The sequence below is a fragment of the Pseudochaenichthys georgianus genome, chromosome 10, assembly GCF_902827115.2.
Source record: "Pseudochaenichthys georgianus chromosome 10, fPseGeo1.2, whole genome shotgun sequence".
Classification (NCBI taxonomy): domain Eukaryota; kingdom Metazoa; phylum Chordata; class Actinopteri; order Perciformes; family Channichthyidae; genus Pseudochaenichthys; species Pseudochaenichthys georgianus.
The window spans coordinates 21,592,430-21,614,297 of NC_047512.1; the positions used below are offsets into that span (position 1 = coordinate 21,592,430).

General features: G+C 40.4%; 1 protein-coding gene across 3 annotated transcripts in view; it reads right to left on the reverse strand.

Moving 5' to 3' along the window:
- Positions 1-2,957: 2,957 nt before the first annotated feature.
- The window catches only part of LOC117453751 (protocadherin alpha-C2-like), an 81,690-nt gene continuing 62,779 nt past the window's right edge, over positions 2,958-21,868 (reverse strand). For 2 of the 3 annotated variants that reach the window (XM_071204637.1, XM_034092714.2), the window contains exons 2-3: positions 5,629-5,664; positions 2,958-4,594 (exon numbers count right to left, since the gene is read on the reverse strand). In XM_071204637.1, coding sequence (XP_071060738.1) covers positions 5,653-5,664 — 12 coding nt within the window. In that variant the 3' untranslated portion in view covers positions 2,958-4,594; positions 5,629-5,652. Of the gene's footprint in view, positions 4,595-5,628; positions 5,665-9,235; positions 11,620-21,868 lie in introns of those variants that run through there. The other variant, XM_034092715.2, reaches the window with a different exon arrangement.

Genomic DNA, 21,868 nt, shown 5'->3' on the forward strand with positions numbered 1-21,868 from the left:
ACAGCCACTGTCGTGATTTATAGTGTAACAGCGCCACCCGTTGTCACCTTAACGATTGTGCCGCTTGCAGTTATACATTTTCTTCCAGTTTAGCCTGTGTGTGCTTTTGCTAAAATGCTTCCCCACATAATGTAAGCAGTAGACGCGAGAAGTAGGAGTCAACTTTAAAATCACATCAGTTGTGGAAAATGTGCTGTTTTGATATTGTTGTGTTAAAGCATAGGTCTTCTTAAAGAGGATCTTAACACCATTTATAATGGTAGCGCGAGGGCTCCTATTCCATCCTATTCTTTTTTAGGAAACTAATTACCGGTTCCATTATCTGTAGACATTTAAACAAATATTGCTTACTTGTAAGTTGTAAGTAAAATGTGAACTCTATTTGAACACCAACTATTATTATTATTATTATTATTATTATTATTATGATTATGATTATTGTTATTATAAGTATTATTCTTATAAAACGATGAATCCGTAAAATAAAGCAAATGTTTAATGTGACATTCATATTCTCGTTTAAACTCAGTGAGGTCTTCTCAGCACACTCCCACAATCTTTCTATTGAAGGGATGAGCAGTGACATCTCATGGATTAAACCTGCACATGCAGTTGGGATGAGCCCACTCGTATGTCTGCAGTGGTTCATGTGACATTGTGCCGTGAGCCCCATGCTGCAGGAGTGCCGGGGAATTATGCACAATAAATCATGATAGAAAATGACATTCACACTAACTGCAGGTAGGACACACAGTGACTGGTCTCTGGAGGAATTCAAGGGGAGTTGTCAGGGAATTATGAGACACTATTTTCGGATACATTTGATAAATGTTCACCCCTTTTCTATGGTTCTTCCATATTATGCAGACAAAACAAGAAGAAATAAAGATGATCTCCGCACCCCTCCCACATGCATGGTTACGTATTGGGTCTGGAATTAGGCCAACTATACGTGCGCGTGCACGAGCGCTGCCGCATTGTGGAGCTCCTCGTCCCATTTCTGCCTCCTACGTTTCCCCCAAGCTGCATCTATGCTACAATTGACTATGTTTTAACCACCTAATACTGTTATTATCAGCCCTTTACAGGCAGAAGTAGTGATATTTTCCAAATAATAGGCATCTGATCTGATGTCTGCACGCTGCGGCTGCTGCACTGTGTACGAATATTAAATTACACGCAGCTTCAGAGCACAGCGTGACCTCCAGCGAAAAGACAGCACGTCGCCATGGCAACGCAGCTCCAGTATGCAGGTCTCTGTCCATGGTGCTAAAAGCAAGCATTGCTCAGAGGAAGGAAGCAGAGGGGGAGGGAGGCAGGAGCTGTGAATGCTGCAGACAAAGAAAGTCTGCTGCATCCATATACCCTGTATTCCTCTTCACAGTCATATCCCTCCTTTAGGGTTTATTACAAATACCTTAATTATTATGTTGTATTGAATGCAATGAGGAAAGAAAGTACATGCAGCCCATGTCATATACCAACCCCTCAAATCGCCCTTCTCCCCCTGTATTACAAAAATAATGCAGAGAAAATAAAACTCTAGATATATAGTAATCAGAGCACTTTGAGGTTGTATGTAGGTGCACATGGGTTAGCCTACTAGTGGCAGCTGGTGGCTCTTCTAGTGCTTTGTTACACATGGTGCATTGTCAGTGTGCTGGTGCTAGTCTGCCAGTGGAGCAGAGCATCAGACAGCCAGTGTGAGATTTTTCTCTGAGAGTCAAGTGGTGAAAAGAAAAAGGCACAAAACTATTTTTTGATCTCACATTTCTTCTTATTTCACTTTGCTCCAATAAAACATAATAGCATCTAAACTAAGATCCATATTTAAAAAAAAACATGTTTGTTGCCTTATTTAGAAGACATAACACAAATGATCGTTCGTTAAGTGATACAAATTTCTGCTGACACTTGAAGGTTTCTGTGTGATGAGATCATCTCCCCAGAGAGATGAGCTCATGTGTTCACACAGAGACACACTCATTGGTCAATCCTCATAGAAAAAAAAAATCATGCAAATTCTCTACAAACCTTATTAACACTTAAACAAAACACTGAGTTGTTTCACATTTGAATAAAGTATATCCCTATACGCTCACCATACACCCTTCAGTCATCTTGGGACATTTAGCAACATTTTATAAGACTGTATTAAGAACTTAATTTAAGACATAATGTGGTTGCTTCTTTTTCATATAAAGGTATTTTAACATTGTGTTTCCTTGCAGGTTAAAGATGGTCATGACGTCCTCACAGATGATGGTAGTGCTGACTTGGATCAGGGAAGACAGTCCAGAACGAGCACACAGCTGGAGCCAGCTTCCACCGACATCATACATTAGAGAGGTGTTTTCAAGTCCTTTTTTAATTGCCTGTCCCTCTTGTTTTGTTTTACACATATTGTGTATTTGAATTAATAAATAAATGAACTAGAGCCCTCTGATCTGAAAAACTTAGTTATTCTCAATATGTAAAAGAAAAAAGCATGGATGCATTAAGAAAGGCCTATACAACTATGTATTTATAATCATAATGTTTAGCTATGGAAATGCACTGCCGGACAGGAAAAAAGCCCCTCAAACTAAAGCAAAATCAATAAATCTCCAATTGAATGTAAATGTATGCATTTAAAAGAAAAATGACTGTCTCATGATGTGATTCAGACTTATTTGGTTCTGTTCAAACACGTGCTTGTGATTTGTTTTATAAATCACTTATATTAGTTGTTTAAACTCAAATACATGTTAAGTAGTGAAACATAAGCCAGTTAGTATAGCTGATACAGGTGGGGCATTATAATTAAGAAATCATCACAGATCTAGTTTATAGAAGATTCACTCAAGCTTGATATGCTTTGTGAACTATAATTAAAACTCATTTTCAAACAGTGCAATAGTCCTAAATGAATGCTATTCATTTTCAGAACTCAAGATGACACTCAAGAGATTCAGAAGTTTACTATTATGATTGTTTTATTATGTCGTTTTTATATTTAATAGATCATACAGACCATAGCATACAATAAGCTCACATTACACACATGACGACATAATGCACCATAACAGTCCACTGTACAAAAGCACTTCTTGTATATGTGTGCCTGTTCAACAAAACAACTTTATACAATGCAATTTGAGCTGTGCTAAACAATGGGACTACGTAATAACTGATCATGTGAATGATTTGCATACACTTAAATCTGATGGCACAGTAATTCTACCGTTTATCTTTACAAAAGTTCAGCATTGGTAATTGAAAATAATTATTTTTTTATAGATACAGGCTTATGACATATCTAAATAGAGAAAGTATAGTCATAGTAATACACATCAGCACAGCTTTCATTGGGCACAACCAGTATTCAGTATTTCAGCATTGTAAAGTAAACATTGAGTCATTTAGTGAGTTGTTTTACTTGATACACAATCTCAAAAGGTTGAAATACAGGAACATCCACAGTTTGGCTTTTAAAATTAAAAAGTGAAATCATGGCCATGTTTGTGTTGTATTTACAGTAGTTATGAGAAGATATTCAAACCATTCTTGAAGACTCACGGTCTTCACAGTCCTCTTGGCTCTTATGTTTCGCTTGCGTGAACATAACATTCAAACACCATGTATATTTAAGTTTAAGCTCAGTACACTTAATTATCGGAATACATCCAATTATTATGCTGTTTTACTTCATTGTCTTCTTGATGAAATGTAATCTTCCATATTGTTTTGAAAAATAGTACTAAACTGTTCGGCCTAACTAAAGAAAGTGAGCGCTCAATTTCTTATAATCCGTACTTTGATCATCCCATGCAAAAACAACTGAAAGGCAGATACATAATGGCTAAAGGACTCACGTTCAACTGTTTAATGTACAGGTTAACTTTCTCTCAGCAATATCATTAATATATTCAGGATTAGCTCTCATATACAGCACAAAGTAATGTACAAAACATAAACCTGTTGAAAGCTACCACATCTATAAAATACTGACCACTTTCTTTTCATACTTTAAAATATTGGTGCGTTTTTTGTATAGTTGCTTGTGCTGCTTCACTTTTTAGTTCACTTGTATATTCTACATCAATACTGTTAAGAATCAAGACAAAGCACAGAGGTTCATATTGTAATATCCAACATGTGTTTCATTTTAGAGAGGGGAAACAGTCTCTTAATAAAGGCATTTCAACATTCCCATGTCCACGCAGTAGTTGTTGGGGCTTCTTTAGATATCCACAGTTGTAATCTTTCATACAGTCTACTTCTTTGCAAGTGTTTCCAAATGAAAATTGTTTGTATGAGGGGTCTCAGAGTGTGGTTGAAGCCATGCATTCTAATCGTGCGTATTGAATGGACAGAGAGGAAATGTTGATAGGCTTTTCATGTGCTTGAAAAAAGAGAGGGGGAGGGCTGTTTCCTTTTAGCCACCATAGTCCATTTGGTGTTATGGCATGACGGCTACATATTGTGAGGAACAAGGATAAGAGTGGGCAGGATGGATGTGGGGGGTCATAACAGACTGGGGGTTTCTCCATTCCTGTCAGCGTTACTCCAATACGCAGCTGAGGGTGTGGCCTTATGTGCTGCTGGTGGATGCCTGGAAAACAAGAAAAGAGAATTAGATACATCTGGAAACAAAACACAGCACTAACAGAAACATCACATGCAGCAGATGTCTGTCACTCGGACAGGGGCTTCAGGCAGGAGACAGAGTGTAGGTTGAGGTGGTCTATGAATACCATGCTCCAAAATTATGTGAAGGAGAGTGGTTGCTAGGTAACTGGGTGACTGGATTCACTTTGCGCCTCTCCTGCTTAAAGAAGTAGTTCACAATTCACGCTACAGCAGACAGAAAATCAAAGTGTCATTCTGTGAAGTCAGTAACACTCAAAATATAGTATTACCAACCCAATCATACAGCTATACAGCACAGCACAATCCCACCAATAAACACAAATAGGAATTATAATATAATAATCTATCAGTGATGGGTCAGTAGGGGTTGAATACACATTATTCTTCACATGCACAGGACCAATTTAAGACATTGATATTTTCTAAGCAGAAGCCAGATTGTGGGGGGAAAAGCAAAAGCCAGTAAATGGTGTTATTGCTAGTTGAAGTAATGGATTCTCTAGAACCATGATCAATGACCTTCAGACAGAGCAGCATGGTGATGTTGTTATTTTGTATTAAAAATAAAAATCAATGTGTGACTGACTAGTTGACTCTTACTCTGTTCACAAAAGTAATAACTAAGACAGAAATACTGACCACAGTCTCAGTGTAAGACTCTTTATAAATACATTAAGATTATAGATTATTATGAGTGTACTTAAATTGCATGCATACATGTTAGATGGCTTTGGTGATGAAACTGTAATATAAATATCAGTAACCACATTGTTGGCAGAAAGAGGTTAACACCAGAGATTTGACAAGCAGCATGTGATGTCAACTTGCTCCTTTGAAATTAAAAAAATGTCGTCCAAGAGAAACTAAATAAGACACAATCATTTTAAAAAGAACTACTGAGGACAAACAACACATTCACAAAACAATCAAACCCATATGTTCTGTAACATGATGCATTAAAGGGCATCCAGTGTGGGGAGTGAGACTCCTGCATACCTCCAGCTGCTGAGTGGACTTTCCTCATTTAGGGTACTTTAGAGAGAGGAGAAAAAAAACAAGCAGTTCAATGGTCAGGTCATTGCAAACACAAGAAATGATTACTGGTGTGTATGTATCCTGTGAGGACAGGGTTGGTATCAAATAACTATGAATAAGAATGTTAAGTCATGTTTGGAAAAGTACCACATATTAGTTAGTGTTAGTAATGGTTAGTGTGACACTTAATAACTGAGTCTGCAGTTGTTACAATGCGTTCTATAAAAGTGGGTTAAACTGTTTCAAATGTAGCTATAACAGCAGCATACTTACCATCATAGATAGATAGATAGATAGATAGATAGATAGATAGAGAGAGAGGGAGGGAGGGAGATAGATGGATAGATGGATAGATGGATAGATGGATAGAGAGAGAGAGATAGCTAGATAGATAGATGGATAGATAGATAGATAGATAGAGAGAGAGAGATAGATAGATAGATAGCTAGATAGATAGATAGCTAGATAGATAGATAGAGAGAGAGAGAGAGAGAGAGAGAGATAGATAGATAGATATATAGATATGGTATAACACTGAATAGTAAAAATGACATTGATGCTGGTGGAAAAATGGTTTGTGCACAAAAAATGGGTCATTGTTCAAAACAGAGAAGACTGTTTTGTGCATTATGTTGGATATTATTTGTTAAAACAACAGAAAACACGTGTTTAACATGTGTTTTCATAAATTGAAAGAAGCCTTACTCACAAGATGCTCATTTGTAAAGTGTTATAAAAGCTCTTTGTGAATAAAATCTCAGTTCTGATTTATATTGATTGTATTTTCATTTGCAGTGAACAAAATAGTGATTAGAAAACCATTACACTGATATATGTATATTCACCACAAGTACCAGTCAACCAGATATGTCTCTGGAGCAATTACAAATGAAAAACGCAAGCAACACTTATTTAAAAAAGCAGAGGTGTACCCATGTTAAATTGTTTCTTCAGGTTTGTTGCTATTAAGGTTTTATTTGTTTTTTATTTCAGAGGAGTTTTTAACATGGTCAGCATTGCTAAGGCTTTTCCCCTTGAGGAATGTTGTAGGTGACATTGGGAGATTACCTTTGTTAGGTTACATTTTAGTAGATACATGTTAAATTATGAAAATGAAACTTTAGAGAATATTTACAGTTTTAGATACAGAATATCAGAGGGATTTAGTGCTGTGGAACTTTGTTGTTACAGTAATAAATGAAGAGCAAGTGTGAAGAGTTATCACACAAAGAAACACTCAAGCCAAAGAGTACGACTTGCAAAACACAGACTACAAGAGAAGAAGAGCAAAACATGGTTCCATACTGCAAACAGATATCCTTTGTTAAAGGAAGGCCAATATTTGAAGGATTTAGTTATGTTAAAGTGAGCGGTTATTTGTACCTGCAGAGTGGAGGCTGCTGATAGAAAATAGTCTTGTGTGAGCCTTTGCAACTTTTCAAAAGACAAACATTTTACCTTGCGTTAAATGTAGGAGAAGTTACAGTGGAAACATAATTACAGTTCAAGAAGCTGCAAATGTTATGAAGCATTCACTTTGAGTTCTGAAAGTTGTATTCCCTGGGTGAGAGATGTGCTTCTAAAAAATAAACAACTACTTCAAGCTGTTGTTTATTCTCTACTTGGATAACTTAATAAATGTGTTGCCTTTTTGTTTTTCATCAAATGTGTTTGCAATTATAGCTAAAGACAGTTGCTTTTATTTAATACAATATCTGTATATCCCACATGTAGGCTAGGCCTACCTCAATGTGTCTATAAAGATCATTTAGAAGAATCCATACTGCATGCAGAGGTGGAAGAAGTATCAGATTACGTACTAAAGTAAACGTAGCAATACAGTGCAAAAAAACAAACACTTATTAGTTAAAGTCCTGCATTTAAAATTGTGTGTAAAAGTACAAAAGTATTTGCATCAAAATAAACTTTAGATACCAAAAGTAAAAGTGTTCATTAAGCAGAATGAGTTATTTAAGCACTATTTATATTTAAATTGTTGTATTATATTTATTGATGCATTAATGTGTTCACTACGGTAGGTGGGGTTTATTTGAAATACTGTATATACTGGGTAGCTCACGCTATAATAGTATATGATAATGTATACATCTCATTCAGCAAAGTAACTAGTAACTCAATCTGTAAACTAAATGTAGTGGAGTAAAAAGTACAACATTTGCTTAGAACATGTACTGTACTAAAAGTATAAAGTAGCATAAAATGAAAATACTCAAGTAAAGTACAAGTGACTTAAACTTAAGTATACTTGAGTAAATGTAATTAGTTACATTCCACCACTGGCTACATGCATCTTTATAATTTAAGACACCAAAATGCAGAGAATCACACAGAAAATGAACATGCTTTGGGAATTGAACTTCAGGATGAAAACAGTAAGTTTCTGTGTTGTTACTAATCGTCAAAAACTGAATGACATAACTTTAATAGCTGACACATTACAGCCTCTCTCTCTCTCTCTCTCTCTCTCTCTCTCCTCTCTCTCTCTCTCTACTCTCCTCCTCTCTCTCTCTCTCTCTCTCTCTCTCTCTATCTCTCTCTCTCCTATCTCTCCCTCTCTCTATCTCTATCTCTATCTCTCTCTCTCTCTCTCTCTCTCTCTCTCTCTCTCTCTCTCTCTCTCTCTCTCTCTCTCTCTCTCTATTTTTTAAATTACTATTATCATGATTTCAAACAGAGCAAGTCGACCTTCAGATGCACTTCAGCCGCCATTGGTGCTTTAAGATTCCCTGCATTGTAGTGTTCTTCCTTATTATCACTTATGATACAGCATTGATTATTTTAAATGCATTACACTTTACGTAAACATATAAAACGATGACACTGCATGAAATATCATACCTTTGAGTGCTTATTAGTCTTGATGGTTGATGTGTCTTTAGGTAGTCAGAATGTATTCTAAGCCCCCTAAGTGAACCTGTAGTTTATAACTAGTCCGGAGCATCAATATGACACTTGTAATTCATCATAATTCACATGTTTTATGACTGCTGATATGGGGTATCAGAAAGCATTGTGTGTTTGTGTGTAGGCCTAAAGCATTACAAATGATATCTGGTTCACTAAATGCCCTCACAACACTCAACAAATTAGTTTAGAGGGTATTAGGGAAAAACCTTTTTAGAAGCGGAGGGTATACACGATTTATCAAATTGCTTGTTAGACCTAATACAACTGTATAAAGGTTTCCGTAGAAACGAGCTACTGACCCTGATGAGGGTCACAAGCCAGAACGTGTTGGTCTCACAGTAAAGTTGTTCTTTACAAGTGTTGCTCTAGATTTGACCTTTTGTGACCTTTTCCTTTCTCCATGCAAATTGGGGGAGCGAAGGTTATGCCAGCAAGTCAAAAGACTTAACATGGGCACAATTACATTTTTGCTTGTAATGTCAAGTACATTTTAGGCGTTGTAACTTAAAGAAAGTGAAGAGACAACAAAAGGTATTCAGCGCTGATTTAAAAATACTGCAATCGTCACTTATTATTGGCCTTGCAGGATGTTCAGTAGAAAACATGTGTAACAGATGTTGAATAGGTGTGTTTCCCATACCTGCAGAGTGGAGTCTGCGATGCTGGAGTTCCCCTCACTGATCACACTGTTCCTGCAGGGAGGAACCGCTTTGCTGGGCTTGGGTTTCTGACACTTGATCACGATGGTGACCAGTATGGGGATCATCAGGAGAAATATCATGGAGCCCAGACCGATGATCAGGTTCCATAACAGGTTGATGTCTGAGAAGATGTCATATAACAGAGGCACCTCGGTCATGTCAGAGTAGGCCTTAATGGCAGTCTCCACTGTGGACAGCTTGATGGTGACTGTAGCAGAGAGGGTAGGTTCCCCGTTGTCCTTGGCAACGACAACCAGTCTCTGGTGGCGCGGGTCTCTGTAGCTGAACATCCTCATGGTCCGGATCTCTCCGTTGTATTGGTCCAGACTGAACAAGGTGGCGTCAGTCACCTGCAGGAACTGGTAGGTGATCCGGGAGTTGTGCACCGAGTCTGTGTCCAAGGCTATCACTTTAGAAACCAGAGAGCCTTTATCGGTGGATCTGGGGATCTTTTCCTCCACCACCGAGCCGTGTGCGCGCCACAGAGACACAATAACCGGAGCGTTGTCGTTCTGGTCCACAATGATGATGTGCACCGTCACTTTACTGCTGAGAGGAGGAGAGCCAGAGTCTCTGGCCTCGATGTGGAAGAGAAACTTCTTCTCGATCTCATAGTCAAAAGTTATTAGTGCGTAAAGATTCCCGTTCTCTGGGTTGATGGAGAACAGCATGGACATGGAGGTGTTGGCTATCTCCCTCTCTAGGATGAAATAAACTAGATACTGGTTTTCATGGAGGTCAGGGTCAAACGCAGTTGGGGAACTGAGCAGGGCTCCAGGAGCGTTATTCTCCTCCACACGTATAGTATAAAATGACTGAGGGAACTGTGGCACATTGTCATTAACATCCAGCAGCTCTAACGTCATGGTCTCATTGTCAGACAAAGGAGGAGAGCCTCTGTCTGTCACAGTGAAAGTGATGTCATATTCAGGGACCCTCTCACGGTCCAACGGCTCTGACACCACTAATTCATAATAGTTATCAGAGGACTCCCTCAGTTTGAAAGGCATGTTATCAGGAATGTGAAGATCAACCACTCCATTGTCCCCTGAGTCTTTATCACTGACACTCACCACTGCTATCACTGTGTCTAATTCTATGTTTTCATTAATTGGACTTTGAAAAGACTTGATGGATATTTCTGGATGATTGTCATTCATGTCTGCCACCTGTATTGTCAGTTTACACTGTCCAGTTAAGGAGTTAGGCCCCTTGTCACTGGCTATAACTTCCATTTCATAAAGTTTAAAATCTTCGTAATTTATCATCTCTTTCACTCTGATTTCACCATTTTCTGGATTTAAGTTAAACACCTGTTGTGTTCTCTCTGATGTATATAAACTATATGAATAAATAATATCAGAATTTGACCCTTCGTCTAAATCAGTAGCGTTTAATTGTATTACTAGACTGCCAATGGGGGAGTTTTCCATCACATCTATGATGTATTTGTCTTTATCAAATGACGGGGCGTTGTCGTTCACATCAAGCACACGAACAATGATGCTGGCTGTACCTGTGCGCGTGGGCACTCCACCGTCCACAGCAGTGAGAATAAGATTATGCACAGCTTGCTCCTCTCTATCCAATGCTTTTTTCAAAATCAAATCCTTAAACTTTGTCCCGTCTCTCCCGGTCTGAATTTCCAGAGCAAAATGTTCACTTGAGCTCAGATGGTAATTGTTCACAGAATTTGTTCCAACATCCGGGTCTGCAGCATTGTTCAATGAGAATCTCTCTCCAACAGGGCTTGATTCAGATATGTCCAAATGCATCGTTCCCCGTCGGAAATGAGGAGCGTTGTCGTTAATGTCCGTGATTTCCACCTCAATGTTAAACATTCGTATCGGGTTTTTAATCGTAGCCTCCAATTTAAGAAAGCATGATGTCGATGTCTTCAAGGGGCATAAAAGCTCTCTGTCAATCCTTTCCAGGATGAACAGCTCTCCTGTGTCTTTGTTGATGTCGATATACTTTTTATTTCCTACTACGTCTACGCGCATTTTCCTTCCCTTTAGCGTCTTCACATGTAATCCCAGATCAATTGCTAAATTAGCAACGACTGAGCCTTCTTCCATTTCTTCGGGAACAGAATAATGTGTGACGCTAGACACCGTGTCAATCATGGCAGAAAGAAAGAGAAATACACACACGTACCTCGTCCCAAATAACTGTGGGATTTGATCCGCCATATTTCAGATTCCGTAGTTATTAACTTGAAATACTCTGAGACCTAAATAAACCGTCCTCTCGTTGAACGAAAAAACGAAACGACGTTCTTAAAAAATGTTTCCCTGCCTCGAGTGACGTCCTTGTTATAAAGTGTCCCTCCTCCAATAAACTATCGTGAAAACCATGACCTCATCAGCGAGTTTGTTTTTGTGGAGAGCAGCGACAAAAATAGTCTTGTGTGAGCCTTTGCAATTTTTCAAAAAACAAACATTTTACCTTGCGTTAAATGTAGGAGAAGTTACAGTGGAAAAATTATTAGAGTTGAAGAAGCTGCAAATGTTATGAAGCATTCACTTTGAGTTCTGAAAGTTGTATTCCCTGGGTGAGAGATGTGCTTCTAAAAAAGAAACAACTACTTCAAGCTGTTGTTTATTCTCTACTTGGATAACTCAATAAATGTGTTGCTTTTTGTTTTTCGTCAAATGTGTTTACAATTATTGCTAAAGACAGTTGCTTTTATTTAATACAATATCTGTATACCCCATATGTACTTTAATCTGTCTTCCAAATACTTAATGTATGCAGAGATATCCAGGCTGACATTGTAAAATAAAATAACACTGTCAATAAAGATCATTTAGAAGAATCCATACTGCATGCAGAGGTGGAAGAAGTATCACATTATTTACTAAAGTAAACGTAGCAATAGTACACTGCACAAAAACAAAACACTTATTAGTTAAAGTCCTGCATTTAAAATTGTACTTGTGTAAAAGTACAAAAGTATTAGCATCAAAATAAATGTAGAAACCAAAAGTAAAAGTGTTCATTATGCAGAATGAGTTGTTTAAGCACTATTTATTTTTAAATTGTTGTATTATATTTATTAATGCATTAATGTGTTCACTATGGTACAGGTGGGGTTTATTTGAAATACTGTATATACTACTGGGTAGCTCACGCTATAATCGTATATGATAATGTATAAGTCGATTTATATTTTATCATCTCAATCAGCAAAGTAACTAGTCACTAAATCTGTAAACTAAATGTAGTGGAGTACAACATTTGCTTACAACATGTGCTGGACTAAAAGTATAAAATAGCATAAAATGAAAATACTCAAGTAAAGTACAAGTAACTTAAACTTAAGTATACTTTAGTAAATGTAATTAGTTACATTCCACCACTGGCTACATGCATCTTTATAATTTAAGACACCAAAATGCAGAGAATCACACAGAAAATGAACATACTTTGAATTGAACCTTGAGGTATAATATGTTTGATATATTAGGCAAGAAAAAGACAAAATACATTTTGTCAAGTTTAATTTACACTTCAGGATGAAAACAGTAAGTTTCTGTGTTGTTACTAATCATCAAAAACTGAATGACATAACTTTAATAGCTGACACATTACAGCCCCTCACTCTCTCTCTTACTCTCTCTCTCTCTCTCTCTCTCTCTCTCTCTCTCTCTCTCTCTCACTCACTCACTCACTCACTCACTCACTCGACAAGAGTTTTATTTTTTAAATTACTATTATCATGATTTTGAACAGAGCAAGTCGACCTTCAGATGCACTTCAGCCGCCATTGGTGCTTTAAGATTCCCTGCATTGTAGTGTTCTTCCTTATTATCACTTATGATACAGCATTGATTATTTTAAATGCATTACACTTTACGTAAACATATAAAACGATGACACTGCATGAAATATCATACCTTTGAGTGCTTATTAGTCTTGATGGTTGATGTGTGTTTAGGTCAGGGATCACCAACTACATTTGTCCAAGGGCCGAAATGTAACCAATAGACACTATCGCGGGCCAGCGATTTTTATATAGCCCAGAATTTTATAAATAGTATTCAGATTACTTTTGGAATACTTTCTTTTTCCATAACAGATGGGTATGTTTTGGTGCACAGGAGACACTTATTTTTTTTTTTTTTTTTATTTATATTTTATTTTTATCAAGAACTCAAACACAACATCTTGGTGTCATTCTGGACAGCTCTCTCATCGGCACCACACATAAAAAACATCACCCGGACTGCGTTCTTTGTACTGTCTTAAAACCTTTCCTTAGAATATGTTATGAATTGTAAGGTGTCCTTGGGTGCTTTGAAAGGCACCCATAAATAGAATGAATTATCATTATTATTTATTATCTGAAACGATGTAATAACTTTTAAAACTTGTTCCAGTCACTTGCCCCATGCATTCAGCAGCAGCAGGCCATTCACTTTGATTTCATCCCGTTATGAAATGTCATAATTTCGACAATAAAGAAATGATACATAAACGTTATCTTGCACATTTTATCTAACCATCTCCGTTTCTAACTTTCAATATATTTTAAAAGATCTCTCTCTCTCTCATCTGCGTGCGGGGGCGGGGCCTCACAGACACGCTGCACCTCTCTCTCGCTCACAGACATGCTGCAGCGCTGTGCAGTGTGCACACAGTTCTGCTGGTAATGAATATTACATTTTGAGAGGAAACTTTTCCTCCAATAAGTATTCCAAAATGTATTCACTTCAGGTTTACGAAAGTAACTGCAATCAGATTACTCGTTTTTCAAATGTAACGCCAGCTGAATACAGTTAGCCTACTTTGTATTCTGATTACGTAACGCCGTTATGTATTCCGTTACAACCCAACCCTGCTTCTAGGCTACTGTCCCGCAGCTCCTGCCTCTCTGTTGGACTGTGTCGCAGCGGGGCTACTGCTGTGGTGCGGAGCGCATTAACCAGACTCTTCACAACGAAGGATCACTTCTTCTTCAGGGGAGGGAAGGTTTCGCAGTATGCAGTCTACTGTCCCGCAGCTGCTGCCTCTCTGTTGGACTCCGGTACTGCTGTTGGACTCCGGTACCTTACTCACGAGACGTTGTAAACAAAGAAATGGGTGGGGGGCGAACGCAGTAACCTCTCCGCCAACGCCACAGTCACCCGCGTCGTGCGGGCCGGATGAGAATGTCTGGCGGGCCGCCAGTTGGTGGTCACTGGTTTAGGTAGTCAGAATGTATTCTAAGCCCCCTAAGTGAACCTGTAGTTTATAACTAGTCCAGAGCATCAATATGACACTTGTAATTCATCATAATTCACATGTTTTATGACTGCTGATATGGGGTATCAGAAAGCATTGTGTGTTTGTGTGTAGGCCTAAAGCATTACAAATGATATCTGGTTCACTAAATGCCCTCACAACACTCAACAAATTAGTTTAGAGGGTATTAGGGAAAAACCTTTTTATAAGCGGAGGGTATTCACGATTTATCAAATTGCTTATTAGACCTAATACAACTGTATAAAGGTTTCCGTAGAAACGAGCTACTGACCCTGATGAGGGTCACAAGCCAGAACATGTTGGTCTCACAGTAAAGTTGTTCTTTACAAGTGTTGCTCTAGATTTGACCTTTTGTGACCTTTTCCTTTCTCCATGCAAATTGGGGGAGCGAAGGTTATGCCAGCAAGTCAAAAGACTTAACATGGGCACAATTACATTTTTGCTTGCAATGTCAAGTACATTTTAGGCGTTGTAACTTAAAGAAAGTGAAGAGACAACAAAAGGTATTCAGCGCTGATTTAAAAATACTGCAATCGTCACTTATTATTGGCCTTGCAGGATGTTCAGTAGAAAACATGTGTAATAATAATAATAAATAATATATTTTATTTATAAGCGCACTTTTCATTTGCGTAAACAAAACTCAAAGTGCTACAAAATTAAAAATTAAAAAGGGTGAAACAAAACAACAATACAAAAAAACAATTAAAACAACATAATAAAAGCTGTGACATTCATGCCCGCATGGCATAATGTGGGGGATTTAAAAATCTAGTTAAAGGCTATTCTAAAAAGATGCGTTTTTAGGCCTTTTTTGAAAGCCTCCACAGTCTGTGGTGTCCTCAGCTGGCTTGGGAGGGCATTCCACAATCTCGGAGCAGCGGAGCAGAAGGCTCAGTCTCCCATGGTCTTCAGTTTTGTCCTTGGTGGGATGAGGAGGTTTGCCTTTACTGAACGTAGGTTCCTCGTGGAGGTTTGTGGGGTGAGCAATTCCTTGATGTAGGAGGGAGCATTTCCATATATGCACTGATGAGTGAAGAGGGTGATTTTGTAGTCAATCCTGAGTGAGACCGGGAGCCAGTGCAGTGATTTGAGGATGGGTGTGATGTGTTCATACTTCCGCACTCTCATCAGGATCCTAGCAGCTGTGTTCTGGATGTATTGCAGCTTCTGGATGTTCTTGCTAGGAATCCCAATGAGAAGTGCGTTACAGTAGTCCAGCCTGGAGGAGACAAAGGCGTGGACAAGCTTTTCAGCATCTGGCAGACTGAGTGTGGGGCGGAGTTTCGCAATATTTCTCAGGTGGTAGAAAGAGGTCTTGCATATTTGCTTGATGTGGGCCTCAAAGGTCAGGTGAGGATCCATTTTAACTCCCAGATTGGTAACCGTTGTTGAGAGTGGAATGTTCTGACCGGAGAAGGTGATGCTGGTGATGGCAGATGAACACCGCAAGTCACAGAGTGAGTTCTTGATTTAGCCGCTCCCAAGGTGACGTGCTCAGTCCTCCCGGTGAGATAGGAGGTGAACCAGTTTAAGGCAGAGTCAGAGAGTCCAATTGTAGTGTGAAGACGGTGGAGTAGGATGTCATGGTCGACGGTATCAAATGCTGCAGTTAGATCCAGGAGGATGAGGAGAGATGGAGATCCGGTGTCAGCTGTCATCAGCAGGTCATTGGTCACCCTGACTAAGGCAGTTTCTGTACTGTGGCCCTGGCGGAAACCAGACTGGAATTTTTCAAAGAGTTTATTCAGTGTTAGATGTTCCTGGATCTGAATGGCAACTACTTTCTCTAGTACCTTGGATAGGAATGGCAGGTTGGAGATGGGTCTGTAATTGGCTAGGACTTCAGGGTCTAAAGTGGGTTTTTTGAGGAGTGGTTTGATGACAGCAGCTTTTAATGGTGGTGGAACATGACCAGACTGGATGGACTGGTTTATCACTGAAGTGATCAGCGGACTTATGGCATCAATGTTCGATTTAACCAAAGCTGTGGGAAAGGGGTCCAGGGCACAGGTGGAGGGTTTCATCTTTTTGATGATGGCCTCAACTTCATGCTGCGAGATGTTAGTGAAGCAGCAAAGAGGCTGGGTCGGTCCAGGCTGGGGGTTGACGGTCAGGACTAGCAGAGCAGCGGAGTTTGTGAGGAGAGAGCGGATGGTCTCTACCTTTTTCCTGAAAAATGTGATGAAATTATCACACTGCTCCTCTGTGGTGTCTTTGTGTAGCGGAGTCTGAGGTTTGAGGAGATGGTTTATGGTGGAAAAAAGTAGCTTGGAGTTGCCAGGGCTATTGTTGATGATGGCGGAGTAGAATTTTGACCGTGTGTCTCTGAGGGACTTTGCGTAGGCATTTTGGTGGTCCCGGAATGCCTGTCTGTGAACAGAGAGGCCTGAAGCCTTGAAGCGCCGCTCAAGGACACGCCCCGCTGTCTTCATTTTCCTCAGCTCGCAGGTGTACCAGGGGGCTGACCGTGAGAAAGTGACTGTTCTAGTTTTGACAGGGGCGTGGAGATCCAGGAGACTGCTCAGAGATGTATTGTAAAAATCCACAGATTCATTTACTGATGTAGGAGTTATTGTGGAGAGATGCTGGAGATCCGAGGTCATGGTGTCCGGGTTGATGTTTTTCAGATTTCTGAAACGGATTTGACGCTTGGGTTTGGTGTGGGGTAGCAGCAGTGGCAGCTCCATTGAGATGGCCTTGTGATCCAACACACCTAGATCGTAAACTGATAGTTTACTAATGGGGGCAGAGTTTGTGATTACAAGGTCCAGTGTGTGTCCCCTAGTGTGTGTGGGGACATCAACATGTTGTGTTGTAGGAACTCGGCTGCATAGTGACAGGAGGGGGTGTCAACGTGAATATTGATGTCTCCTAGTATTATAATGTTGGCGGAGGTAGCGCAGAGTGTACTGAGAAGATCGTGGATCTCTGGGATGAAGGCAGAGTTGGGTTTGGGTGGCCGGTAGATGAGAAGTATTGTCAGTGAGATAGGGGGTTTACTTTTAAATCCAAGGCATTCAAATGAGGATAGTACAGGCAGAGGCAGGGTGGACAGTTCCAGTTCTTTTCTGTGTATTATTGCTAATCCGCCACCACGACCAGTGCTGCGAGATTTTTCCAGGTAGCTGTAGCCAGGGGGACAGGCTTCATTTAGGGCAGAGTAAACCTCTGGCTGTTGCCACGTTTCTGTGAGGCACATAAAGTCTATTCCCTTGTCCATGATGTGGTCTTGTATGAATGCCGATTTGTTTGTAAGGGATTGTGCATTAAATAGTTCTATTTTGAGTGTAGATGAAATGCTGGGTTTCTGTAGGGTCCGCAGTAAACTATGATCCACTCCCCGTTTTACGCACAGCTCAGTGTGTAGCAGTCTCGTGGTATTTCCCATGCAATTTACACCGAGAGCGTCAGCGCTGTGATGACGCGGCAGACGTGCGACAGTGGTCCAGATGGAAGGAATGGATGATCCAGGCGGGCACGGTCGGTTGTAAACAAACTTTCTCCGAGAGCCTCTGTGGATGTAACGAGGTCGGCGTAGTATTCCAAGTTGTTTGATGGCTGAGATGCACGTTGGAGTTTTGTAGTTGTTGAGACTCAGCAGTTGCGGGATGGAATACTTTGACATCATGCCGTTGGCCGCAGGTTCTCGCCTAGAGCTAGCCGTTAGCCATAGACAGAGATTGAAGACTGTTTGGTAGAATGAGATGTTGACCCATAGCATGGCAGGAGGAGAGGAAGCTGGGAGAAGCAGTCTGTGTCAAAGCAGGTTAGTCAGCAGGCTGTTCGAAGGCTAACTGTGGAGGCAGCTGTCCTAGCCGGCTAGCTGTGGAGGCAGCTGCACTAGGGCTAACCACACCGGGATAGCTGAAAGGCTGTCCGGGAGATACTTCACAGTAGCAATGGTAGAGGAAGGGATACAGTCAGCTAAATATAAAAGTTAGTCGTTGAAAGTTAACAACAACAACAACAAATTAAACTGGAGCTAGCGAGGAGAAAGCAGCGAACAAGCAGCGCCAGCGTCCATCTTCTCCAGACAGATGTTGAATAGGTGTGTTTCCCATACCTGCAGAGTGGAGGCTGCTGATCCACTAGTGTCTGTGAGTCCAGTGCCTCGTGGTAAACTGGACACGATGTATCCGGAGCCCTTGGGCACAGGCTGTCTGACCACCATCTTTCCTTTCCTGGTCTCTGCTAGAAACATACTGTACCAGTAGGCGTCGTTGGAGACCAGAGTGGAGTCTGCGATGCTGGAGTTCCCCTCACTGATCACACTGTTCCTGCAGGGAGGAGCCGCTTTGCTGGGCTTGGGTTTCTGACACTTGATCACGATGGTGACCAGTATGGGGATCATCAGGAGAAATAACATGGAGCCCAGACCGATGACCAGGTACAGGTTGAGGTCTGAGAAGATGTCATATTCCAGAGGCACCTTGGTCATGTCAGAGTAGGCCTTCACGGCAGTCTCCACTGTGGACAGCTTGATGGTGACTGTAGCAGAGAGGGCAGGCTGCCCGTTGTCCTTGGCAACGACAACCAGTCTCTGGTGGTGCGGGTCTCTGTAGCTGAACATCCCCATGGTCCGGATCTCTCCGTTGTATTGGTCCAGACTGAACAAGGTGGCGTCAGTCACCTGCAGGAACTGGTAGGTGATCCGGGAGTTGTGCACCGAGTCTGTGTCCAAGGCTATCACTTTAGAAACCAGAGAGCCTTTATCGGTGGATCTGGGGATCTTTTCCTCCACCACCGAGCCGTGTGCGCGCCACGGAGACACAATAACCGGAGCGATTCCCGTTCTCTGGGTTGATGGAGAACAGCATGGACATGGAGGTGTTGGCTATCTCCCTCTCTAGGATGAAATAAACTAGATACTGGTTTTCATGGAGGTCAGGGTCAAACGCAGTTGGGGAACTGAGCAGGGCTCCAGGAGCGTTATTCTCCTCCACACGTATAGTATAAAATGACTGAGGGAACTGTGGCACATTGTCATTAACATCCAGCAGCTCTAAGGTCATGGTCTCATTGTCAGACAAAGGAGGAGAGCCTCTGTCTGTCACAGTGAAAGTGATGTCATATTCAGGGGCCCTCTCACGGTCTAACGGCTCTGACACCACTAATTCATAATAGTTATCAGAGGACTCCCTCAGTTTGAAAGGCATGTTATCAGGAATGTGAAGATCAACCACTCCATTGTCCCCTGAGTCTTTATCACTGACACTCACCACTGCTATCATTGTGTCCAATTCTATGTTTTCATTAATTGGACTTTGAAAAGACTTGATGGATATTTCTGGATGATTGTCATTCATGTCTGCCACCTGCATTGTCAGTTTACACTGTCCAGTTAAGGAGTTAGGCCCCTTATCACTGGCTATAACTTCCATTTCATAAAGTATAAAATCTTCGTAATTTATCATCTCTTTCACTCTGATTTCACCATTTTCTGGATTTAAGTTAAACACCTGTTGTGTTCTCTCTGATGTATATAAACTATACGAATAAATAATATCAGAATTTGACCCTTCGTCTAAATCAGTAGCGTTTAATTGTATTACTAGACTGCCAATGGGGGAGTTTTCCATCACATCTATGATGTATTTGTCTTTATCAAATGACGGGGCGTTGTCGTTCACATCAAGCACACGAACAATGATGCTGGCTGTACCTGTGCGCGTGGGCACTCCACCGTCCACAGCAGTGAGAATAAGATTATGCACAGCCTGCTGCTCTCTATCTAATGCTTTTTTCAAAATCAAATCCGCAAACTTTGTCCCGTCTCTCCCGGTCTGGATTTCCAGAGCAAAATGTTCACTTGAGCTCAGATGGTAATTGTTCACAGAATTTGTTCCAACATCCGGGTCTGCAGCATTGTTCAATGAGAATCTCTCTCCAACAGGGCTTGATTCAGATATGTCCAAATGCATCGTTCCCCGTCGGAAATGAGGAGCGTTGTCGTTAATGTCCGTGATTTCCACCTCAATGTTAAACATTCGTATCGGGTTTTCAATCGTAGCATCCAATTTAAGAAAGCAGTATGTAGTGGTCTTCGAGGGGCATAAAAGCTCTCTGTCAATCCTTTCCAGGATGAACAGCTCTCCTGTGTCTTTGTTGATGTCGATATACTTTTTATTTCCTACTACGTCTACGCGCATTTTCCTTCCCTTTAGCATCTTCACAACCTGATCTCACCAGAATGCGTGACTCCACCACGACTCCTTAGCACCGTATTGCGTGGTGGAGTCACGAACTTTGTTACATTTACGTGTCGGCACCACGCAAACAACCCCAATGTAAAGTGAATGAGTCTCCTTTGTCGTGGTGCACACACGCATTTCTACAACGTCCTGCAGTGAGCTTTTATTCTATAAAACGTTTTTAAAATCTACTTTATAGCTTGTAGTAACTCACGGGAGGCTTCTTTTATTTTATTTGTATTCATAATAATTTTTATTTTTCGTCAGAATGTATTATGGTGCATTAGTTACGATTTTTTGTTCTAAAAAAACAGTGCATTGTGTGTAATACAACTGTGATTTTTATTACATTAGTTTGTTTTTAGGGAAGGCCAGAGCTTCAGCTGTGTCCAATAGATTGTTCCCTTTAGTTAACGTTTTTTAAAAGAACATTATATTCCGACTTGATCTTGTCCGCTTTATTGTATTACGGAGAGCAATGTGAGCGTCCATTCCCATTGGACAACGCAGGATTTTACACCCGGAAGTAAGTATACTCTTTACTGTCGATTGATTTTACAGTGATATCTGCACGACTCATCAACTCAAAAACACCAGATTATCCTTGTTGATTACACAACATTGATTGGTTTAAATTGTGTACAATACTTTTGTAATTTTCCCCTTCGATTCGGAGAAACAAACATTTGTTCAGTTTAGGATGGCCGAAGACACTACACTACCCAGAATCCTCAGCTATCGTTTGGGACTACACCATGTGCTTTGCTTGACAATGTTGAAGTTTGCTGAGCGACAAACAGCATTTTGAAATGGAATGAAACCCATCGACGGCACACTATTCAAAACAGGAATCGAACGTCTCCTCCCCCCCCCCTACCCCCCTTAGGTCACAGGCTCCTCCAACAGTGCAACACAATAAAACAGATAAACAGAAAAAATAGTGCAAGTCAAAACAAAAAGAAAAATAGTAAAAAGTGAAATAGTGCAATAAGAGTCTATACAAGTCATTGGAATATGATATATTAGACAAATCATTTCTAAGTAGCAGCCAGATGAATGCTATGGTTGTTATTTCAAAGTTCAGGTGTTTAATAGTCTTATGGCCTGTGGGATGAAACTGTCCCTGAGTCT